The 19,442-nt window shown below is 42.9% G+C and overlaps 2 protein-coding genes across 10 annotated transcripts; both read right to left on the bottom strand.

Moving 5' to 3' along the window:
* Positions 1 to 707: 707 nt before the first annotated feature.
* RNASE4 (ribonuclease A family member 4) lies at positions 708 to 19,223 on the bottom strand. 5 transcript variants are annotated; one of them, XM_019832754.3, is made up of 3 exons: positions 19,088 to 19,139; positions 14,502 to 14,581; positions 708 to 1,959 (listed from the first exon to the last, which is right to left on the bottom strand). In XM_019832754.3, the coding sequence occupies exon 3, from the start codon at positions 1,940 to 1,942 to the stop codon at positions 1,505 to 1,507; it is 438 nt and encodes a 145-aa protein (XP_019688313.2). In that variant the 5' UTR covers positions 1,943 to 1,959; positions 14,502 to 14,581; positions 19,088 to 19,139; the 3' UTR covers positions 708 to 1,504. The 5 variants fall into 5 exon arrangements, with proteins under 5 accessions (XP_019688313.2, XP_006932755.3, XP_019688311.2 ...); XM_006932693.5 differs by lacking the exon at positions 14,502 to 14,581 and having other exon boundaries at positions 19,088 to 19,223; XM_019832752.3 differs by lacking the exons at positions 14,502 to 14,581; positions 19,088 to 19,139 and adding an exon at positions 12,716 to 12,841.
* Positions 7,119 to 19,224, bottom strand: ANG (angiogenin). 5 transcript variants are annotated; one of them, XM_019832749.2, is made up of 4 exons: positions 19,088 to 19,146; positions 15,622 to 15,691; positions 14,502 to 14,581; positions 7,119 to 7,741 (listed from the first exon to the last, which is right to left on the bottom strand). In XM_019832749.2, exon 4 carries the CDS (start codon positions 7,721 to 7,723, stop codon positions 7,283 to 7,285), a length of 441 nt encoding a protein of 146 aa, XP_019688308.1. In that variant the 5' UTR covers positions 7,724 to 7,741; positions 14,502 to 14,581; positions 15,622 to 15,691; positions 19,088 to 19,146; the 3' UTR covers positions 7,119 to 7,282. The 5 variants fall into 5 exon arrangements, with proteins under 5 accessions (XP_019688308.1, XP_019688306.1, XP_019688304.1 ...); XM_019832747.2 differs by lacking the exons at positions 14,502 to 14,581; positions 15,622 to 15,691 and having other exon boundaries at positions 19,088 to 19,224; XM_019832745.2 differs by lacking the exons at positions 14,502 to 14,581; positions 15,622 to 15,691; positions 19,088 to 19,146 and adding an exon at positions 12,697 to 12,830.
* Between the last annotated feature and the right edge of the window lie 218 nt (positions 19,225 to 19,442).

The following is a 19,442-nucleotide window of genomic DNA, read 5'->3' as shown; positions in this document are numbered from 1 at the left end:
AATAAGATCTTCAAAATGTACTCCGTTAAGGGGCACCTGGCTGATTCAGTCTGAGGAGTGTACAACTCTTGATCTTGGGGTTGTGGGTTTGTGCTCCATGTTGGGTGTAGAGATTACTAAAAATAAATACACAAGCTAAAAAAATTTTACTCAGTTAATTTTTTTGTTTAACAGGTGGTGAAATAGTACTATATACTTGAAATTTGCTAAAGGGATAAATCCTAAGTGCTCTTACCACACACACACAAAACAGTGAGGTGACAGATTTGATAATTAGCCTAATTGTAGTGATTATTTCACAATGTATATGTATACCAAATCCATTTATAAAGTGATTTCTTTCTGTATCTGCTGTAACTCAAATGATTTCAGTTTATCTTTACAAACACACACACACACACACACACACACACACACACACACACTTCCTTTCTTTAGCCCTAGCATCTTCATACATCTCCCCAGTTTGTTTAAAACAGTCAGAGGGAGAAGGAAAGGATTTAAGAATTGAGAGGGGTCTCTTCCTCTGAGTAAATGAGACAAAGGTTTCTGTGTCATGGTCATGGATCTGATAGGCATTAGTCTTTGACCAGAGTTTATGAGGATATTAAGGTGTGTGCATACTTATAAACTTAAGAATGCAAAGAATTATTCCCTACCCAGAAGGGAAAAAATAATCCCCCCAAAAGAACGACAGCACAGCCTTCTCAGATACCTGCAGTTTATGTCCTTTATTACAAGGAAAACATGAAAAACATTTCAGTCAGGAAGAGTGAATAAGTCATAAATGATCTAGTACATTTTTAATATTCTGACTTATTAGAGTGATTCAAAAGTCGCGGAGAGAGAGAAAGAAAATTCCTCGCATCATTTCCTGATCTTATTAGAGCCCAGCATAACAAGGGAGCCAAATCACACAGATAGAGTTCTCATTTGCCAGCATACATTTCCAAATTTGTAATGCTTCTCCCAACAGCTGACTCTGGGAAACAACAAAAAGCAGTTACTTTCAAAACGCTCCTTGTGATGAAGTGGAGAAAGCCCTGGATTGGTAGTCAGTTCAACTGGATTTCTGTCTCAGTTATTCCACTAACTTCATGGTCTTCAGCAAATCTCTTAACTTTGGGCTCCTACATACAACAGGCAGCATTACAGGAGTGCTGTACTATTAAAATGAGATCATTTAGATGAAAGCACTTTGAAATGCTTGAAGTGCTATATAAATACAGATAATGACTAAATTCCAGAGGATAGGATCTGATGAGAGAGCTCAACTGACCAGTATGATAAAAGAAAGCAAAAAAGTTTACTATAGAAAAGCCCAGCCTCATTTTATGTCTCCATTTCTCTTTGATACAATGTGCTTAACAGAATGGGTTATAAAGAGAAAAAGAATAAGAAGTAGAGGAGACAGAGCCTGGGGCAGCTCAAATGCATTACTCATTGCAGTTTACACATTAAGTTGAAGGCCAAGGGCTGGGTTGTCACCCCTGCAGGATGGTGTCTACCTGTCAAAGTGTACAGGCATCTCGGGGTTACCCTCACAGGCAATGACCACACGCCTGGTGCTTGCCAAGGCCCTATATCTGCAGTTGGGGGTCCTGGAACTTCCTGTCTCCCTGCAGTCTGTGACCTTCACTACACCCTCATGGCAGTTCATCTTGCCATTCTTGCACTGGATATTAGTGGTGCTGCAGATACTACGAATGTTCCAGATGTCTTCATGGATGAAAGTGTTGACATGCTTGCACTGACGCACGGTCATCTTCCGTCTTTGCATCATCAAGTTGCAGTAGGCATCGTTGCCACCTGTCCCCTCAGGGTCCACATGTTGCCGCAGGAATCGTTGGTACATGCGATCCTGGCCATAGGAGGGCTGCACCAGCCCCAGCATGGTCAGTAGCAAGAGCAGAAGCAATGCATGAATCCTCTGGAGAGCCATCACGACCTTGGAGATGCCTAGAGAGAAGCCCAAGGGGAAGGAGAAAGGAAGGTAAGATTTGGGCACCGGAGAGAGGTGAAGAGAATGGCAAACTGTCATTTCCTCAACTCTAGTCTCCTCTTTCCTCCTTATCTGTACCTTATCAGATCCTCACTCTTCTCTGCTCACGACTTTTCTTGTCTTGCTTTTGCTAGAACAAAGAGTATGTAAACATGGCTTTTTCTGGAAGCAAGAGTCGTTCTCTTTTATGGAGAGAAGTTGCTGCACTGAGCACAATAACTGAGGATGGACACTGACCGGGTGGCTGTCCATTGTATCTGGCCTGTATGGTTAGAGCGTGAACAGGAAGAAAAGGCAGAGCTAAGTGAAACTGGAGTTGACTATTTCTTGAGGTAATTCTACAGTCATGTGATCTTTGGAGTGTTGAGTCCTCTGGAGACTCTGATTCCCAAAAATTTGGAGAGACTCAGAATATGTCTTTTTTCTCTTCTCTTCTCTTTTCTTTTTTTTTGAGAGAGCAGGGGAGGGGCAGACAGAGAAGGAGAGAGAGAGACAATTCCAAGTAGACTCTGCATGGGCATTGCGGAGCTTGATGGGGGCATGAACTCACGAACTGTGAGATCATGACCTGAGCCAAAATCAAGAGTCAGACACTTAGCACTTAACTGACTGAGCCACCCAGGTGCCACTAGACTCAAGATATGTCAAAGAAAGCTGATGAACTGATTTTAATTCCTTATATCTGGAATTGAAGAAGTACAGAAAAGAGGTCGGGGCAGTATTAGGTATTAGTATTAGTATTAATATTTAATTTTCCTCTTAACTGGCTATTCTCCTATGATATTAAAATCAGGGCCTTTTGGAAATCCTGTTAATATTACATAAAGAAACCCTACAAAAGCAGAGTATAAAGTCTCAGTGCACTAAAGGTAGTAAATATTGGCTGAATAAACTAATAAACGAAATGCATGAGCTTGTGAACAAATGAAGTGAAATGGATATAGAGCGCGAAGGTGTTTTCCAGGCTTGTGGAATTAACCAATAAGCTAAGAAACATTAAAAAAAATAAATCTTGGGGGGCCTGAGGGGCTCAGTGGGTTAAGCATCCCACTTTGGCTCAGGTCATGATCTCACTGTTCGTGGGTTCAAGTCCCACATCGGGCTTTGGGCTGACAGCTCAGATTCAGAGCCTGCTTCAGATTATGTCTCCCTCTCTCTCTGCTCCTCCCCCACTCACACTCTGTCTCTGTCTCACAAGAATAAATAAAACATTTAAAACAAAGTTAAAAAAAATAAATCTAGGGGCACCTGGGTGGCTCAGTCGGTTAAGCATCCAACTTCAGCTCAGGTCATGATCTCACGGTTCATGGGTTCAAGCCCCCTGCTTCAGATCCTCTGTGCCCCCTCTCTCTGCCCCTCCCTTGCTCATGCTCTCTCTTTCTCTCTCACTCTTTCAAAAATAAATAAACATTTAAAAATAAATAAAGAAATATAAATAGCACAAGCTCCACAAAAAAGGATGTGGATTGTGGGGTTTTCTTTTTCTGTTTCTATGTACAACCCAAAAAACTAGGCCCTGCTGATATACTCCATTGTCCTGCATCTATCCTTGATGCTCTGCCTGTCTTGTCAATAGCTGTTGGTAATTCTCTGTATTCTCTGGCTGCAGGATCTTTGTGCTGGCACCTCTTGATGGTGGGAAATAAACATTTATTTTACAGAGTCAACAAACAAACAAACAAACAAACAAACAAACACCTCTGGAGCAATGACAAAGAAAGCATTGTGATATAGTTTCAGAACATTGCTGCTAGGGACTAATTAAAGAAAGGAATCCAAGGCCTATGTGGCTTTAAAATCTGTACTCTTTCTGCCATCTTGTAATTGCCTCTCCCACCCCACGTCCCAAATATCCAAGGTACTATAGATGTTTGTGCTCAGAGTTGGTTCTCTCTAGCAACAGAATGTAATCAGGGGTGGAATAGGGTGGGAGTGGAGGTGGGAGTCACTTACCACACTAACTCACTAGCTAGATGCTACCTTCTGGCTGTCAGTCTGGGACTGACATGAACTCAAACTGTGAACTACTTGACTCTTATGATGAGGCAGGGTTGACTCAGTAGAGGGGAAAAAAAAATCTCCAATTCAACAGGGAGTGAGCATCCCAATAGCAAAGGCAATTTTTTTGAGGAAGACTGGCCCATTTCTACATGTGCAGTCCAAGGGCTGGCCTCAGCTGAACCCCTGGGTTGACATATACGGGCACTACTGGCCTTTGTTTGCAAAGGTGCTGCTTCCTGATGCCGGATCACGCGTTTAAGTGACTGAAATGGCTGATGAGGAACCTGCGATCTGTTCCACCTAAAGCCTACACTTTGGTTAGTGGTAATGACAGGATGAAACACAACCAATCATTCTTTTACATGCCACCTTGGATGTTCACAGCCACCTTTTGCCTGTGCACAGAAAGTTGTAAAGCTCTATGTCATATTGCTGTGCCTGCAGCTGATAGGAGAGATGGAGTCAGGAAAAGAGGGAAGTGAAGGAGTCATGGGAAGAAGGATGGATGGGAGAAATGATGCTCAATTTACTCCTCACCCCAGCACCCATGGATAAAACTTCTGAAGGCACACTTAGCACTTGGGTAATGGCTTCATCACAATGACGTACTTTGGGTTGTTTTTCCCAGATCTGATCTTGCACCTCTCATCTTGCACAGTTCTGTCTACTTTCTCTCATCCTTCTTTGTGACCAAGATCATGGTTCAGCAAAATAACTGACTACAGAGAAAACTTGAACTATTCATACAAGAACAAACCCATGGCTTCAGCCACAATAACGAACTGATTTAACAAGACTTGGGAAAATATTTGCGAACCGAAGTCCAATGTAGACGTCAATGGGTACATCTCAGGGTGCTAGGTACTACAGAAAATCAAATGATGCCTGAATCATCCCAACACATAGTTTTTGGTCAGAGTTTGTCCCAAAGTCTTTCTCCACTGCACCAGATTGACTCCCAATAAGAACTAATTTCTATATGGTGATCCCCAAAGCCTAGCTTTGCCACATTAACTGTGTGACCTTGGGGAAATTACTTAATCTCTCAGCCTATTTTCTCGTAAGTAAAATGAGCATAATGGTAAAGCCATCTCTTAGAGATGTTATTAAGAATTAATGATAAAATCAATGTCAAGTGCTTATCACAACGCCCAGCCCATGATAGTGTTTACTAAATGTTGGCAATGATCTTTTCATAATTTCCATTCCTCTTGTTTTCCTTTGCTTCCTTCAATCTGATAAAAATAATGAATAACTGCACCAAACTGCATACATTTTGGATCCCTTCCCCCTTATTTTGTAGAGTACCTATATTCCCAAGAAATTACAAGGCCCCTTTTAAGCTGAAATATCTCACCTACTAGCATTTCTGCTGTGTCTCTAGAGAAATTTGTCCTGTCCAAATTGCACTGAAGTTTCTTCCTTGAATGTGACCATTCCTCAAAGGACTTGACATTTTTGAAGTTTTTCTTCTCTTTCCCTTGCAAAGTCAATAAAGTACAGCTGACCAGTACTGCAACTCCTCAAATGATTCACTCCAGATGAAATGACTTGCCTGTGACTTGACATTTCATTCTAAACACCTTTTGACGGTGAGAGAACAAGAGACCCAGAGCAAAAAGTGCTAGGATTGGCCACCAAGCTGCTACTAGCTCCAAAAGTAGGACAGGAAGCACCCACAGCCTGTTGCCATGTCATCTCTGGGGAAACAGTCATTTGACCCAACACTAGAGCAGAGTTTGCAATGGTAATGCTCTAAGCAGATGTTTGGAGAAGACATGAGTTTTCTCAGATATGGTGTGATCAATATAATAATGGTCTGTGCCTTTAACCTTCTATATCAAGAGAGGGGCAATGATCTGTATGGAAGTCACTTTGCCTCATATCAAGGACATAGTACTGGTTGGAGACCCTGAGAAAGCGTCCAAATGTTCTACCACAAATTGGAATTTTCTTACTCTTTAAGGAATTTTTGAGATTTTATGATAAGGCACATTTTCTAATAAGGAGGTTTGGAAAATTCTTCTCTCTAATGACAGTGTTTTTAATTTTGAAATAGATAACTCAAGGCGGACAGATTCATGTGCTGAGTATACACCTGTAACCTACTTCTCCATCACTTCCTCCCCAAATCTGAATATTTTCAGGGAGGCTGGGCTCTCCCAGATGGCACCTAGACACTGATCTATAACCTGAGTATTGAGAAACCAGGGTTTTTGGCCCATTTAAGAGCAATGTGGACAGCAGGGGAGGCCACCACTGGGGATACTGTGACCACGACAGTTATACATTCACAAGATGGCAAACTGTAATTTATAACTGTAATTTATCAACTGCTTTCTAAATAAAATATTGAGACACCTGTTGATAGGAATTAGGTTAACAGGAAGTTAATCACTTAACCTGTGGACTGATAAGTATATTTTACAAAGAGAATGTCGTTAACTTAAGTTTCTGTTTACTTGAAAACCAAATCTAGTTGAAGAAGAATAAAAAATAAGCTTGGAATCTTTCTATGCCTTCCCAAAGATCTCACAGTTGCCAGACATTATTTGATAAAGTAAGAGATTAGGGAGAAAAGACTGTAATAATGAATGAATGAATGAATGAATGAATAATAATCACTTTTTGATCTTTATATAAAATAGCCATGAGAATATCCGGGGAGTATTCCATTCAAGGCAACATAAAAAAATTAGCTCCTGCTTAAGATAAGAGGTGTCTACTCTGCATGGATTTTGGTATTGATGCAGGGTTACACGTATGGGTGTGGGAAAGAGAGAAAGTGTGATTAGTCTGTTGGTATTTAGTCCTCAACTTTTCTCAAGGTTTAACATTTGTAAAAATAATATTGGGCTTATTATTTGCCCCTTCTGAAAATTCTGCTTAGTTGCCATAAGCCCTGGAATTTTCCTAGTTCTTTCTGTAAGATGAATTTAACCACCTTATTTACACAAAGCTAAAGTCCACCTCCCTACTGACTAATGAGGAACTGACTGATAAGGAAAAGGGCATTTCTATTGTATCCAGTCCTCTCAGGGAGCAGCTGAGTAGAGAAAATGGGGTTTTAATAGATTTATAGGCCAATAATCAGTGAGAAGACTTTGATTCTTACTGATTTCAGAGTCATTTTTATTTCTTAAGCATGTTGTAAAAAGGAAAGCAAGAGATCCAGGCAGGTCATTCTCCGGGCCCCCGGCAATGAATGTTGCCACCACTGTTCTGGGGTGTGGAGGGAAATGCAAGGAAAGGGGAGCAGAGCCAGCTGTGGCCTGCTGGTTATGGACGGAAAAAGGACTCATCAAAGTGGACAGGCAGGCCATTTTCACAGGCAACAGCAATGTGTCTGAAGCCTGGTGTAGCTCTGTACCGGCAGGGAGGCCGGGGAGACCCTCCTACGTGCCTGCAGGTGGTGATCTGGAAAGGAGACTTGCTTAGTCTTAAAGCTTCTCTGTAAGGGTTTCCATTCTTATTTCCACAGATGGCCTTGATGCTGCCCTTGTTGCCATGAATAAAGGTGTTGGTGTCTTTGCAGGGTGTGGTCAGGCCTCGTCTCTCCATCATGCTTTCACAGTATCTGTCATTCCGGCCCTTTGGTTTGGCGTCATAGTGCTGGGTCAGGAAGTGTTTGTACCTGGAGTCATCCTGAGCCAGGGTTGGCGGGGTCAGACCCAGACCCAGCATGAAGATCAACAACAGGGGACCCTGGCCCATCACCATCTCTTCCAACAGGGGCTCCTGCCAAGGGCAAAAGGAAGTGTGGTCGGGGCACAGAATGGCATTGCCAGATTAGGCTAAAAGGACAGGGACTTTCCTCTCTGACAGAGCTTCTAGAATCAGGTATCCTCAGTCACCTAAATACATCTTTTCTTTTCCCTTCCTCATTAATCTCAAACGTTTCATCAGTCCATTCCTTTGCAAAGTCGAATTAAAAGTTTCCTGAACACAACTCCCTGCCCCAACCATTCTTTCCTATCCCTTAGGATCGCTATTTACCTTTCTATCAATCACAGTATTACAAAATCCATCCACATTCTTTACTTCACTGATTAACATATTAACAACCTTTATGTAAGTCCCTACTGGGTACCAGACACTGTGCTAGGTCCTGGAACACAAAGACCATCAAGATACACCAAATGCCTCCCTGAAAGAGGATGGTGCATCCAGGGAGAAGGGACGGAGCTCCAATTTCCTGAGATGAGACAGTAAAATAGGAGGCGAGAGCTATGAAGAAGGGGTACTTAGAGGGAACCCTGAGCCCAGGGAAGGGTCGATCAGAGGACTATTGAAGACAGGATGTCAGATACTCAAGTCAGTTAGTAAGCCGGCTGTGAGGAGAGCAGTTGAGAGCAGTTTTATCCTCAGGAGAAAGGAGGCAGACCTAGTTCCCCAAGAAGTAGGTGTTTCATGGCCAAAGGTGGAATTATGAGGTGCTATTTAGAACGAACAGGGAGGAACATGGAAGAACCCATGTAATGCTTGGAATTGGGTCTGGGTCAACTCTTAGGACTGGAAGAAGAAGAATAAAAGCTTATCCTCAGTTGTTTTATGCATTGGGGACACTTTGAATCATTCTCAGATAACATTTTCTTTCTAAAAAAAAATTATTTATTTTGAGAGAGAGAGAGAGAGAGAGAGAGAGAGAGTCAGAGTCCCAAGCAGGCTCCAAGCCAAAATCAAGAGTGGGACGCTTAACTGACTGAGCCACCCAGCCGCCCCTCAGAGAATATTTTCTAATTTTTCCTGCACATGTACGCAGACTGTTTACACACAGGCAAATGATGTTACCTTGTGATAAAAACAAAAACAAAATAAAAACAACTCCTTAGACACTTTTCCCCCCTTAAACTCTATGGCTCAAACTCACAACCCTGAAATCAAGAGTCCTGCCAGGCACCCCTCCTTAGACTTTTTCAAGTCGAAGGCCTTACGATTTGCTGCGATGATTTCTCAAATTTTTCTCAGAGGAAGAACAAGGAGAATAGGATCGCCACCATTCTCTCTCAGGAGCTGTCTATCTCAAACTGTAGAACTCACACATCCCAGGGGCAGTGTGTCAGAAACTCAAACACACCCACAGGGTAAACAAGGTGCTTTTTACCTGGAACATGATGTTTACTCAGTGATAGATAATTAAAAATAGGATCAGGGACGCCTGGGTGGCTCAGTTGGTTAAGCATGCAACTCTTATTTTGGCTCAGGTCATGATCTCACGGTTGTGAGATCTAGCCATGTCCAGCTGCACACTGGGCATGGAACCTGTTTAATATTCTTTCTCCCCCTCTCCCTCCAACCCTCTGCTTGCACTCTCTTTCTCTTTCTCTCTCTCAAGAAAAAAAAATAGAATTAAACAAGTATAGATGATAACAAAATAGAGAAGAAATTCTTTATGGACTTTTAAGATTGTATTTCTTATGAAATTTGTAGATTTGAGAATTGAAAGATATCTGGTGTTTGCAGCAAGTAGTTTCTGACTATACCTTTAGTTCTTTGGAGAAAACCTTAAAGAGTATTCAGTGCCTTTTAAAACCACCATAGTCCTTGAAAACAATATTACATTATATGTTTACAATCTAGAATTTAAATAAAAATTTGAGGAAAAATATCATCTTGATTCTACATAAGTCAGAAAAAAAAAACACCATAGTCCTACACATTATATCAAATACATGTGAATGCCCCATATCCAACAATAAAAAAAATGACTTTTCACTGAATATCTGAAACTGATTTTTATAATTTTGTGTCTCAAATTGTCTGTGAGTAATTAATTTAATTTATGAACAGCTAGGTTTTTTTGGCAATCATCACACATACTGAGAAATTCTCATAATGGGAGAAAATTTTGACCTTTGAATTATTCTTGAATGTAATATAATTCTTTTGAATACTAAATTTAGTAATAGATGGTATATTATCATAGATATTAAATTAATTATTGATTTTTATGTTGTGCTTTTTTGTGTGTAAGTCAATAAACATTATTTTCATATAAAATTATTTTGGTAGACCTTACAGAGGCAATAGGTCCTAGCAGTAAGCCTTTTGCTAAACAGCCCTGGGAGTATGATCCAGGGTTTTGCTGGTTACATGGAAGGCATGTGACAGAGTAAGCAAAGTGAGCTCTCATTCTCATCAACATTTGGCATTGATCCACCTTGTCTGTTTCATAATAACTATAAACAAATTTGGTACACTGTTGAAAAATACCAGATTAGACACTGAGGAATCTTTTGACCATTCTACAATACTGAAATAACCAGCGGCTGAAAAGGTTTCCATTAAGCACACAGAGTATCATTTGTAATAGAATCAAGTGAAATTGTGTTCTTGGAAGTTTAGCAAGAAAGTGGCACATCATTGCAGGGAGGAGAGCCACTCCTAAAAGAATAACAAGTATTCCTACATGGTTGCTGCTCCAATACAGTATCTACCAAGTTCTTTACACTTGCACTTTTCATTCTCCTGGCTGTGTTTTCTTTTTCTAGTTTTTTTTTGGAAGACCTCATCAAAGTTTTACTGACTTGTAATCAACTAAGTTTCCTGTTCAGCAATGCCTTCTAACATCAAAGGTATTGTAGAATAACAGGATGTCAAGGCAGAAGGGACGTTAGAGACCACACAGTCAACACCTCTCTGCCAGAGAGGGAGAAATCCCAGAGTTAAAAAGAAAAAAAAAAAAAAAAAAAAAAAATCAGGAAGTAGAACCAGAGCTGGTAGTACCCAAAAGAGTCATTAGGTGGCAGTGGTGGATAGGAATGTTGCCAAGGGTTTCCACGCTGGGGAGGAGACCATGGGTGCTTGTAGAAGTGCCAGTGTTAACAGGCTGTGGGGATATCACTGCTCCCAGAAGGGAGTATGAGCTGACAGGTCTGCCAAGAGTGTCTGTCCAAACACTCTATGCTTTAGATATTAATATCAAGGACACTTTACTAGATATAAGTGTTAAAGCAAAAGTCACGAAGCTGATCTGTCCACAAGGATATAATAAAATAAAGGTTATCTCTTGTCAGGTTTCATCGGTGCCATTTCCAAGCCATTATCTATGTGATCTTGGGCCAACAATGACCTGTTTACTTGTCAGTGTTTCCTACTGGTGTGTAATCTATAGGAGGGCAGAGTCGATATTAGTCACCTTGAATCACAGTGTCTGCCTCATGGTAGACCCTCAATAATTATGTTTTTAATGGCTGACTTCATTTTCTTCTCCAGGCCTACTGTATTCATCTGTAAAACTTTTAGGGTTGCTAACTCTAAATGCCTCTTTCTCCATGGTTCTCATTAAGCATAAAAGCCTTTTCTAGTTCCACCAGGATGGAATTGCAGAGACAAGTTTGTGTCTAAGTTTACTTGGTGGCACAAGGCACCACCTGGAAGAAACAGATGATAGGTTGACTGAGACGCATCATCTCTTAAGGCTTGGTGTGTAAGCCAAGCCTACAGCCCACCTCTAGTTAAGACATTGGACTGACACGACACAGGAACTTCACATCCTAAAAAACCGCTTGCTTGTTGGAGCTTGAAGGCCCTCATGTGCTAGCCTTAGAGGTTAAGGAATATTTTTGTTTCTGATTTGCAGCATTTGTACATTCATTCTGTAACAACTTAGCTGAGGTTTGCCCAGGTTTACTGCAATCTTAACTCCCTCAGCCACCCAGAAACCAATCCTAGCAAGTATACACTAGGGCCACCAGTAACAACATCTGCTCTCCCACTCATAACTTCCTCACTTATATACTCAATACTAAACTTCCCCTAAAGAGAGGTCAAATGGAATTGGGAGAAAACAAGTAAGAGATTATTTGTGGTGGGGAAGCAAATCTGCCTAGGCCAAGGGTACAGAGATCTGGTGGTCAAATTCATTCACATTTGTCCTTCCACACCCAAGCACATAACCATCACATTTTTCTTACTGGAATTTGACCCACAATTTGTTTTCTAGATTAACTTTACCTTCTGCCTCAAACAATCCTTTAATCTTCACAAAAACTAATATTCTCTCTCCTCACAGGCAATGCTTTGTATTCAAGAGATCTATCAAACTTTATTCACTAGGGAGTTAACTAGACAGTTTATGATCAGTGACTATGGTTACAGCTTCCATAAATATGTTCTCACACTTTTATTTGTCCTAGGGCAATATTCTCCAAAGTGGAAGCAGGACACCTAATGCATATTCCTCCCTTGTCCCCTTTCCTTCCTTCTTCTGTTCAACCTGCAGTGTACCTTTTCTTTTTTTTTGCTTTTGCCATGTGTTGTTCTATTGTGCTTTCAAAGAGACCCAAAACTTTCTTAAGGAAAGAATTAGCAGGAAAGATTACAAGAAAACAAAGGTAAAAGTATACTTTCTGTTTCTTTCCTTGTTAAGCCACATATGACATCAGGGCGGAGGGGTGGGGGTCCAGATACCCTTCAGCAAATGCTTTTCCCAGATCTGTGGGGACTTTATCACAATTTAGGAATCCCTTCTAAATCTCCACTTGTTCCCAGTATCACTAATTTCCTTTTACTTCTACATTTAGGCTATTCCAGAAGAAATCTGTTTGCATTTTACATTTTAGAATCTGACTTATTTCCTTCTTAATTCGTGAACTTGGACCAAGAGTTTTTAAAAGGGAAAAAATGGTTTCACTGAAGTGGATGGATGTCTAGAAATAGTATACATATAAACAAACAGAAAAATAGATTACCCAGGAGGAAGAATCTTACAAAAGTCTGGAAGTTTCCCTCCAACTGAAGATGGGTTCCAGCTGTTTGTTCCTGGAGATGAGTTCCAGCTGTGTGAACCTAGAGGCCCCTTTTGGTTCTGATTATATAGTGATCAGATAAATGGGGTGGGAAGACTAGATCTAAAGATCTCTGATCCTGGCAGAGACATGAAAACCAAGGACACTGCTCTTGGACAAACAAGGAGAGTCATTCACCTTTTCCCTGGGCATGACTGGGTCAAATATTAACCCACCTGAATGGATTAGAAATTTGTTCTGGAAGGCCAAGTTTGATAAACATGGCCTTTTGCCCCATAGCTGCCTATTTCTGATGTCTGTGGTTCTGACTCTTGCCCATGACAGGACATGCAGTAATCTGGATCCAGAAGATGTTGTTTCTGATCCTATGGGCCATCTCCAAGAACCGCCTTGGAGAAAGCCTGCAGAGTAAGACGATGCTGTTTCACTGTCCTTTGTTCTTACCCACATAATTTTGTTTCATGAAAAATGCTAAGTAGGCTATTTCATCAACTTCACAGAACCAGGAAAGTATTCCCAGAGAAGGTTACGTGACAGCTATTCATACCCTGCCTGTGACCTGAACCTTACAGCTACTAACCCTCAGAAGTTTCCTGGCTGTATTTCCTGGGCTTCTCCTTCCTTTCATCCTAACCTGTTCACAAGAGATAAATCACAAGCACTCAATTTTCTGTTCCTTGTAACACAGTTGCGAAATTTATCTCCACCATCAGTGCAACACTGATACTGCATCTACTCACAAAGCAGATTTGGATTTGTTGCTTGAATAGAAACAAGCCAACTGAGCCAAAGGTCACTGGGGTCACTTTATAAAGATCCTATAGTTTCAAATATCAGGTAGCTGCAGGCTGCCAACTGCTTCACAGACCTTCAGCAACCATCTACACTGGTGTGGCATCTCCAACAGGGCTCTTTTTTAAAAAATCCCCAACCTTCTCTTGTCATCCATACCCCTGTTTTCTGCCTGCCTGTCTTTGAGAAGGTGTCAGTAAAGACAGGCTGCCTGCCAATAAAATAACTGTACTTGAAATCATCATAATAATCATAATAATTACAGTCATTGCCTTTCGTTTTATGATGCTCTCACATACGTGATCATATTTAACTGTCACCAGGACTGTGTGAGGTAGGTGTTACGTTAAGTCAGGAAGCTCCCAGATCAAACAGCAGGGGAATGGTTTAGGCAGACTTCAAACCCCTCATCTTTGGGGAGCGGATCTACTCATCTTTCCAGACTCAGCATGAGCGGCGCCTTCTCTGAGTCCTGCCAGGTGCTTCACAGTCCCACCGATCCCAGGAGGAGTTGCCCACGTCTTCCTTTGGGGGATTCTCTGTACCCAGGACACACCGTGCTGAGGCCAGCATGGAGCAGCGGTCCCAAGCTGACTCTAGACTTCAGGTGGGTCCTGGTGTGGGTGAAAAGCTAGTGGGTCAGCCCAAGTGAAGCCTATTTGTGTCAGAGTCTGTGACGCTCCAGGGATGGATTCATCCATAGAGAAGGCCATGATAAGAGGTGGGAGAAAGATGCCAAGGCCGTGGACCGGTGTTGGGCAAGGAATATGGTGTGCTTCATTCACATCCCCTCTGACCTGGCCTCCTGGGCCTACAGGGAGGGCTCTACAATAAAAATCAAGGTTGTTTCATGAAATCTCTCTAAGATTCAGGAAGCACACAGCAAACCACTGTAAACAAGTTCGCTACATGGTTGACTGCAGGTGGTGTAGGGGGTGGGGCAGGAGGCAAAATACCTTCCTGGAGGAGGCTCCTGTTGAGACAGCGTTGAGTCGAGTCTGGACAAGAACTACAGCAACAGGTCAGACCGTGTGCTCTATCAAAAAGGAAGAGGACACTGTGTGTTGGCATCTTCAAGCATTCTCAGCAGCATGGGACCCTTTTAGGGCAGGGATAGACCTCCCCCAGGGAGCTGGAGTAAGAAAGAACCAAATGGCAGCCTCACTATGTTGGCTAAAGGGGCTAGTTTGCAAACATGTTTGCACCCCCTGGGAACTTCAGGAATGCTCAGGGAAGAATGCGAGCTGATCTGGAGTTCTTACAACATGGGTGGGATGGATCTGGCTTTACTTCAGGTTAGGAAACAGGTCGTTAGCCATCACCCTTTGATGATTTCTGTCTCTCCATTAGATGGAATCCTTAGAGAGAAGAATAACGGTTTCATTCATCTCTGCATTCTTAGTATCTAAAAGAGTGACTGACTCCTAGTCCCCAAGCTTTTTTGTTACCTCTCATTGCTTCTAGAAATATACCATCTGATCTCACTTTGGAAATCCCAACCACAAACTCTCCTGGATTCTCTTAAGAGTTACAAACACAATTGGGTTTGGCAACAGCTACTGGACAAGGCGGGCCTGACTCCCACATAGAGCAGGAAGGCTTCCAAGGTTACCAGGAAGGCTCTGCTTCTGGCTGACTGGTAAATCCTGAAAGCCCATGGATAGACCTTCATTTCTTAGGTACTGGTCCCTGTTCCAATGCCAAAATTCCTAGGAGGATAAACTCCTTAAACAGCTGTCTGTGATTCACACATGCTTGGGCATGGGCTTTATGGCCCAGCTGAAGAATGGTTTTAGGCAACTGGAATGGCCTGAGGATTTGAGGAGGAAGAAGAGTGGGCAACACGGAGAGCCTGGAAAAGGACAACCTTCACTGGCTTTTCAGCTGTGTTGAGGCCCAGCCCTGCCTGAGCTTCACTTTTTCCCCCTGTTCTCTTCCCTTTTCCCGGCACCCCCCAGCCAAAGTTTGAGCTAAAAGGAAAAAGTCTGGTGCCAAAGTCTGAGCTAAAAGGAAAAAAGTCTGGGGGAGTGAGAAAAGGGCCGAGCACACAACCACAAACTGCCTCTCTCTCAGTACCTGGTGCCTCAGGGTTACTGAAGTCTCTGGAAAGGAAGGGACAGGCGTGTCCCTGATCCACACGATTGTTCTGCCAAATACCAAAGTTCAAAGTCTGTTAGGTACCAAGAGAATCAACAAGACAAGGGGCCCACAGAGTGGGGACTCTACCTGCACCTGACAGGGTGCCTTAGTCCTCACTTTCCTTTTGTGGGCAAACCTGATATTTGAGAGTGGTACCTATTTTAAATTAATCATATATCACTATTTAAAGAGACGCTGAAGAGCTGAGTTCTAAAAAGTTGTTAATGGGTTGCCTGCGTGGTTCAGCCAGTTAAGCGTCTGACTCTTGATATCGGCTCGGCTGAGGGTCAGGATCTCATGGTTCATGGGATCAAGGCCCATGCTGTTGGTCTCTGTGCTGGCAGTGTGGAGCCTGCTTGGGATACTCTCTCTCCATCTCTGCCCCTCCCCTGCCTGCTGCTCTCTCTCTGTCTCTCAAAATAAACACATATTAAAAAAAAATTAAAGTTATTAGTCAGTCATTTAGTGTGGAGGACACAGCCAGGCCCATTGCAACACCCCTATGGCCTCAGCAATCCTGGACAGTGAAGCAGTAGCAAACTCCCACAGTCTGTGGAGATCAAGAGGACTTGATTAACAGGATCCTTCTCTGATAAATCACCTAAAACGCGAGCGCGCGCGCGCGCGCGCACACACACACACACACACACACACACACACACACACACACAGTCCCATGGCCTGAGGCACCAGGCCAAACACCAACTCACACAAACAGACCAGCCTCTGATGTTAGCTTTATGCTGTATTGCTGGGAGCAACCTCAGGCCTCTGCACACAGCCAGGTCCCTTCTTTGCCTGTGGTATTTCACCTGACAACTTGGGGAGAATTAACACCCTCCCCCACATAGGTGACAATGCAAAAAGCCAGTTAGGTGAATGGCGAATGGTTTGCTTTCGGTCCCATGATTTTTCCTTTCTTTTCAGCTTGGCACAATGTGGTTATGATGAAAAACATAAAAGAAAGGTTTGGGGCGGGGGGGGGGGGGAGTTTGACTATTTCATTAAAATGCATTTAAGTGCGGGGCACCTGGGTGGCTCAGTCGGTTGGGTGGCCGACTTTGGCTCAGGTCATGGTCTCGAGGTCCGAGAGTTTGAGCCCCACGTCGGGCTTTGTGCTGACAGCTCAGAACCTAGAGCCTGTTTTGGATTCTGTGTCTCCCTCTCTCTGACCCTCCCCCATTCATGCTCTGTCTCTCTCTATCTCAAAAATAAATAAACGTTAAAAAAAAATTTTAATGCATTTAAGTGCTTACTCATTTGTATTTCTAAATACCTACAACAAGGAATTATATCTATATGTTTTCAGTAATTTTAATAGGTGTGAATAATTGTCAATTGAGAAAAACCCACTCATATATTTAAAAAATGTTCTGACAGCTTGAATTTGAAAGTCATTCCCCTCTTCCTGAAATTTTTCTTGTGTCTCTTCTTCACGCCACTAGTTTCCTTGCATGTAGACACAGGAAGCCTGGGGTTCTCCTTCTAAGGACTCAAGTGCTGGTGTCCTTTACCCTTTAGACAGAGTACATATGTTTAATTCTGTCCTTAACACTAATTATAAAATTAGGTGATGGAGAGAAATGACTAATCTCTAAATTTGTTTTAACTCTAACTTTTTTTTAGGTTTATAAGCATGAAACTTATTGACTAACAGAAGTAATGGTTAAAAGAGGATGAAGCTCCAATGAAAAGAAGGATCACATCTCCAGGAATGGGTGGGGGGGGGGGGTCAGTATGACTGGGGGAAAATAAGCCACACTCTTGCTTACATGCCTGTGTATTTTCAAACAAAGACAAAAATTACACACGTACTGTCAACAAATGTGGGGCTTTGTGCCCATTCTCTCTCCCAGGTATCTCAAGGTGTTCTTGTAAGAATTACTATTAACAGAAATTGCTCTTTGCTCAAATATTGATTAAGTGAAAACTCCTACTGAGGGGTTTTACTGGCCTGATATGGTCCACTTTCTTAACCATCTACTTTAATTTCTGAATCGCATGGGCAAATGCTTCCAACAATAGCTTGACAAATCTCTTACCTTTGCCTGCTTATAACCTGACATCTGCCCTTTCAACAATAGCCAGAAACATTCTTCTTTTCCTGGAATGGTTTTTCCCCATCTTCTCTGCCAAACTACAGCTCTTCTCCACATTACTAGAGTACCCTCTTTTATATAAGGGTCATTTACACACTGCCACCCCAAGCTGTCCTAGAATAAGAAAGAGGGAGACCTGGAGGACTATCAAGCCCTCATTTTACAGATAAGGAAACTGAGGAACAGAGAAAGATAACATGCATTCTCCAAGGAACATCTGGTGTTCCAGGACCTAGAAGCTTTCCAACACACCGCACAGCTTTCGTATTCCACACTAGCAATTTCTAGAAAATTAAAGCGTATTTTAAAGGTGCCACTGAAAGTTGTTGTTTAAGGGAAACCTATTGACTATTTCCATGAATTTCAAAAATATTTTACTCCCTCTTTATCTGTAAAAGAGTTGCTTAAAATAAAGTGTATCAAAATTGTCCTTCGGCACTAACTAGTTAGTAACTGTAGTTAAGGAGTTCTTTGAATACCTGAGGCTGCTTCTGGGAAGTTAGTTGGCCAGTGCTATTCAGGTAATTATGTCACTTGCGTTTCTAGTGATTACATTTATGACTTGATTATAAGGTTCTTAACAACACAGAGGGAGGGTCTTGCCTCATTTGCGATTTCCCTAGTCCCTGGCATGATGCTAAAACTGTTTTTACTGTCCTTCCTAAATAAAGATGCTCTGTTTCGCCCATGTGTCACCATGTGTTACCATATGACATGCTGTCTCAGAGCAAGAAGGCCAAGGATCCCAACATTCTAGTAAGAAAGCTTGGGTTAGAGGTTGTTTGCAGTGTCTCCAAGAAGTTCAGCCCTGGCTGAGGGTGGGTTAAGGGTGAGGAGACAGATGTGAGTAACCAGAAAATGAAAACATCAGCCCCAAGTGCCAGTTATGCTGGCAAAAAAGAACAAGGCCTGCTTCATCAATCTGGCAATCCACCTGGGTACCAGGTAAAGAATCCTTAGGTTGGAGCAAGTGCAGGCTCCCCCCTACCCGCCCCCCACTCCCCGCCTCCATTCTGTCCGCCAATTCTGTGGTCCCCCTCTGAGCCCACATTCTAGGCAACAGATTGTCATGCTGCCATCTCTGCTCAGCTGCGGGAAGTAAACCTCAGGGCGGGAATGTAGACTCGCTAAGTCGTATGAGAGCAGGACTTTTACCTTCCTTCCCATTCCTCAGCAGCTCCAACCCGATTCCGCAAACGCCTCCCCGAAGAGCCCCACACTGACTCTGCTAAGAAGGGGCTCCTCGGGACAAAACGCTCTTGGTAAAACTACTGACAAGGAGGAGGAGCGAAATGTGAACCCACCTCGGCCTCGGAGCAAGGCTGCAGAAACGCGCAGGGCGGCGGGAAGAGAGGTTTTTCTCACCGGCTTCTTCCCCTCCCCTTGTTTGATGATAGGGAGCTGGTAGAAGACGCAAAGACGTTCTTTTGAATCCTGTTTTAGATCCTGGGTGGGGTCAGTTTGCGATTGTGTACACTGCTACACCGACTGGCGGGGGATGCAGCGGAAAGGGGGCGGGGAGGAGGACGGCGTTGGAGCCTCTGTGCAGTTGGGACCGCGCCCTGTTTCCTCGAGGGGGCCTTTCCGGCCGGGACCTGCCTCTGGAGCAGGAGCTGCGGGCAGGTCCCTGCCTGGAAAAGGAGAGGGCCTTGGAGCCCC

The sequence above is a fragment of the Felis catus genome, chromosome B3 (genome assembly GCF_018350175.1).
Source record: "Felis catus isolate Fca126 chromosome B3, F.catus_Fca126_mat1.0, whole genome shotgun sequence".
Taxonomy (NCBI): Eukaryota; Metazoa; Chordata; class Mammalia; order Carnivora; family Felidae; genus Felis; species Felis catus.
The sequence above is the reverse complement of the archived record's forward strand: the minus strand, read 5'-3'. Positions and strand labels throughout refer to the sequence as shown.

Bases quoted from the DNA above. Each gene is read 5' to 3' on its own strand.
- RNASE4 (XM_006932693.5), bottom strand. From the start codon at position 1,942: ATGGCTCTCCAGAGGATTCATGCATTGCTTCTGCTCTTGCTACTGACC.
- ANG (XM_019832747.2), bottom strand. From the start codon at position 7,723: ATGGTGATGGGCCAGGGTCCCCTGTTGTTGATCTTCATGCTGGGTCTG.